This window comes from Mesitornis unicolor, unplaced genomic scaffold, assembly GCF_000695765.1.
Source record: "Mesitornis unicolor isolate BGI_N332 unplaced genomic scaffold, ASM69576v1 scaffold34033, whole genome shotgun sequence".
Classification (NCBI taxonomy): domain Eukaryota; kingdom Metazoa; phylum Chordata; class Aves; order Mesitornithiformes; family Mesitornithidae; genus Mesitornis; species Mesitornis unicolor.
In genome coordinates, this window is record NW_010175943.1 from 6,117 (window position 1) to 9,925 (window position 3,809).

General features: G+C 53.3%; 1 protein-coding gene across 1 annotated transcript in view; it reads left to right on the forward strand.

Moving 5' to 3' along the window:
* LOC104538403 (nucleolar protein 6-like) overlaps positions 1 to 3,809 on the forward strand; it is a gene marked incomplete at both ends in the record, with an annotated part of 11,605 nt that overhangs the window by 6,109 nt on the left and 1,687 nt on the right. Inside the window, 6 exon segments of the mRNA XM_010181596.1 lie at positions 1 to 40; positions 427 to 549; positions 716 to 864; positions 1,617 to 1,692; positions 3,573 to 3,652; positions 3,654 to 3,696. The exon segment at positions 1 to 40 is cut by the window's left edge and continues 29 nt beyond it. Of these exon segments, the coding sequence (XP_010179898.1) occupies positions 1 to 40; positions 427 to 549; positions 716 to 864; positions 1,617 to 1,692; positions 3,573 to 3,652; positions 3,654 to 3,696 (511 nt within the window).

Below are 3,809 nucleotides of genomic sequence, written 5' to 3' on the forward strand. Positions count from 1 at the left end.
AGCGCTGCTCGTGGCTCACTCCTTGCCCCAGACCCCTGAGGTAATGCAGCTCGGAATAGCACTGTATCCTTTGTAGCATGTGGAGTCTTGTGTGTCCCTTGTGGGGACAGGGGCACAGGGAGGGAATCTTTGCTCATGGGAGGAGGTGGGCCTGTCCGCTTTGTGGGGGATACAACACCTGAGGCCCTGCACTGGGAGGCGGGGTGCAGCTGGGAGGTTTGGTGTGGGCAGAAGCCCTGGCCCAGTAATGGGGCAGTGTGAAAATAACTGTTGAAGAAACCTATTAAATGAGTCTTTCACTGTCCGTGCTTGTCCAGGCACCTGAGCACATGTTGCAGGAGGTTCATCTAGCAGCCCAATATCCCAGCAGCTGCTGCTCCAGCAACCTCATCTCAACATGCACTTCATGTTTCCCATTTTCCATAGTGGTCAATTGACGCTGAGCCCCCAAAACACAAGGATGTTGGGCCGCTGACATTTGGTCTCCTGTTTCTACCTGAGTTTGCTGCCAGCACGCTGGAAAAGGGACCACAGGCTGATCACCCTGAGGTGAAGGGAGCTCTGCTTGTGCTGAGTAGGGTGGAGCAAAGCTGGTGCCACAGCAGTACTGTGTTTGCAGATGGCTGCGTGGCTGGGTGATGGTCATGGGGGTGGTTCAGCTGGCCCCAGTGGTGACCCGTGTCCCTGGTCTGTCTTGGCCAATGTCTCCCTGCAGGCCCTGGAATTCCGGACCTTCTGGGGGGAGAAATCAGAGCTGCGGCGGGTCCCGGATGGCAGCATCTGCGAGGCAGTGGTGTGGAAGGCCGACACTGCCTGCCAGAAACGTCTCATTCCTGAACAGATTGTCAGGCACCTACTGAAGCTGTAAGTCATGCTGAGCAGCAGCTGAGGTTGGAGGACCAGCAGCTGTGTGGGGATCACTGCTGCTCTCCTGGCTTGTGACATGTCCCTGGTAACTCCATTGCCAGCTTTGTGCTTTGGGAAATGCTGTGCGTCATTTTGGCTTTTTGAAATCTGGAAGTCATTTTAGTTGTGCTCCTGATGCTGTGAGCTGCTTCCTGAGAGATGTGGTGAGAACAGGCACGTGGTGCTGTAGCTTCTGCTAGTGGTAGTGCTAAGGACAAGGAGGCAGCATGGTCCTGCCCTTACATACAGATGGGATGATTTGACACTGGTTGGCATAGCTGGAAGAGAAGCTGTCAGGGCCTTGCAGGGTGTTTCATGTTAACCACAAAGCTGGGTCTCCCTACAGCATTGGAAAGCCTCCCTGTAGCAGTTTATACCTTCTGCCAAAAATGAGACCCTCTTGCACAGAATGAAGGGGTTGACTGAGCCTCTTTATCCTGACTGGAGGAGGGGTCTTATGAGGAAAAGCTGCATGTTGGTGGCTTTGGATTTGAATCCAGTGAAGCTGCACAAGTTGCTGGGCCACTTTGGGTGGATAACTTGGGCATGGGAGGCTTACACAAAGATTGGTCTTCTCACCGTGGCTTGCCTGTATGGAGGGATTTCTCATCTTAGGAGCAACCTTTACCTGTGGGTGCGGCATGCAGTGTCAGGGTGGATGGGTTGGTGTGTGTCATAGCTCTAATGCTCCGTTACCTTCTTCCATGTAGCCACATGGACATTCCTGAATCCTCCATCTGCTACACTGGAGCCCTGCTGGAGTCTGTGATTGGGTCTGGGAAAGAGGTACAACTGCATCCTTAGTGGGGCTGTGGGTTTCTCTGGGAAGAGTGGTATGGGGAGGGCCATAGGGAGGTCACTTAACTTTGTAGACCTTAGGCAGCTGAGTGGTTCCCGAGAGAAAGTAGTGAGGGTAAGGAGAATTCCTGCCTGTGCTTCGATGGGCAGTGCAGTGGTCTCCTATGATCTGCTGAGCCTTTTGTGCCAACCAAGACATAGCCACTGAAGTCCTCTTGCTCTGGCAGCCCCCACACCTCATTTTACCCTGCAAGCATCGCACTGGCCTCCTCTCTCTGCTCGTGTCCACTATATCCACGTTGTCTGAGGGCATATCACTGTCCCACTGTGCTCCTCTGGCTGCACCTTTCAGGTCCTACGTACTTCAGGCTATGGGCCTGACACCTCTGTGCCTGCATCCTGTAGATCCAGCTGAGAAACCCAGGAGAAGGATCTTTCCTGTAGTGGTGCAAAGTGCTATATCATGCCCACCAAGCTCTACTTAGTGCTCCAGCTGTTTGAGCAGCTGAAACAAAACAATACTTTGAAACAAGAAAGATGCATCTTGGAGGCTGGGAAATGTCACCCTCCCTACTTCTGCTCTGTAGCTTGCGAAATTAAAGCCTGGAGATGAGTACTGAGCACTTTGGCACCACTTTGCTGGACTTTGGTAAAGCCAGCTTTTTACCTGGTGGTTGGATGGAGGAGAAAATTAATTACTTTCCTTTTAAAAGCATAGGAGAGCAAATCTGATTGAAGTTATCTGTGCCAGGACCAGCTGTGGTCTGGGCAGAGCTGCATGTTTGATTTGTGATGAGGTGCTCGTTTTTGCAGCCTGCTGTGTGGTGAAGCAGCAAAATATGTGTGCACCATGTCCCTGCAAACTAGCCTGGAGTGAGCAGGGCTGATAAACTCCACACTGAGAGGGGATGCACTTTCTTGTAGCCTGAGGGGCGTTTAGAAATCTGATTGTTGCCAGTCCTTAAGGAATGAAGGAGAAACTCGCTGTTTCATCGGGGCGTGTTGGGTAGGGGGCTGTCTGTCTCTCTCCTCTACCTCTTTGTGTGCAGGCGGCCAAGGGAGTCTATGGTGGTCGAGGGATGTGTAGGGTGATGATACAGAGGGCAGCCAGCTCTGGAGACAGACAGGACGGGGGTTTGTCATTCATAGCACACCCTGCAGAGGGTGCTGCTGCTCTGCCATAAAGCCCAGGTGGCCAGATGTGTGCAGCTCAATTCAGCTGCATCTGAGCTGAGCAGTTTGGTGTCAGTGATGTCTCCTCCTCCTCATTCAGGCTCCTCTGCTGTGCTTTAGGGAGATGGAAGGAGCAAAGGCAGCAGCAATTGTCCTTTCAGTGCCTCTCATCCACCCTCCCAGGGCTTCTGCGATGCTCTGGATGTTTTCTGTCTTTGCTTTTGCCATGCCTCACAGTTCTGCCTTGGCTAAGGATGTAGTTAGTGCAGTTGCTGTTAACTCCCACCTCTGCTGACATTGTGGTAACTGGCATGGAGGCAGTAGCAGAGCTCTTACCTTGCCAGTATGTGATCTCTTTACTCCCAAATCACTCTTAGCTTCTCCCTTCCTAGGGAGAATGCTGGCAGTACAGCATTGGTGCTGCCTTAGTGTCTTACACAGGAAATAATTTCACTTGCCACTTGGAACACAGCTGCTAGGATGCCTATGATTGCTGAAGAGCTGCAGGCAGTCTTGCCCTTGTCTTCCCTCTCTCTTACCTCCCTGTTTTGCTGAGTGCTCTTGACAGGAGCTGCTCCCTGGGGTCACAGGACTGGGTCCCTGGAGCTTGGCTGCAATGCCAGGCTGTCGGGCAGGTGAGGTGGGTGCCGTGCAGGAGCAGGAGAAGAACGGAGAGGCTCCCTGTGTGTCCACAGGTGTCGGGGACGGGTGAGGAGGCCATGGTCAGCGTCATCCGCTCCTACGATGACCTGAGCCGCAAGCTTTGGAACCTGAAGGGAGGCTGTGCAGGGCGTCCATCCAGCCCTCCGGTACACGGATGTAAGTGGCCCTGGATGCAGCCTGTGCACGGGGGTCTGCAAGGAGCTGGGGTCATGCCGTGGACTGAGGGGGAACTGATAGAATTAGTCGTGCTCTGCTTTTGTGGCTTCTGA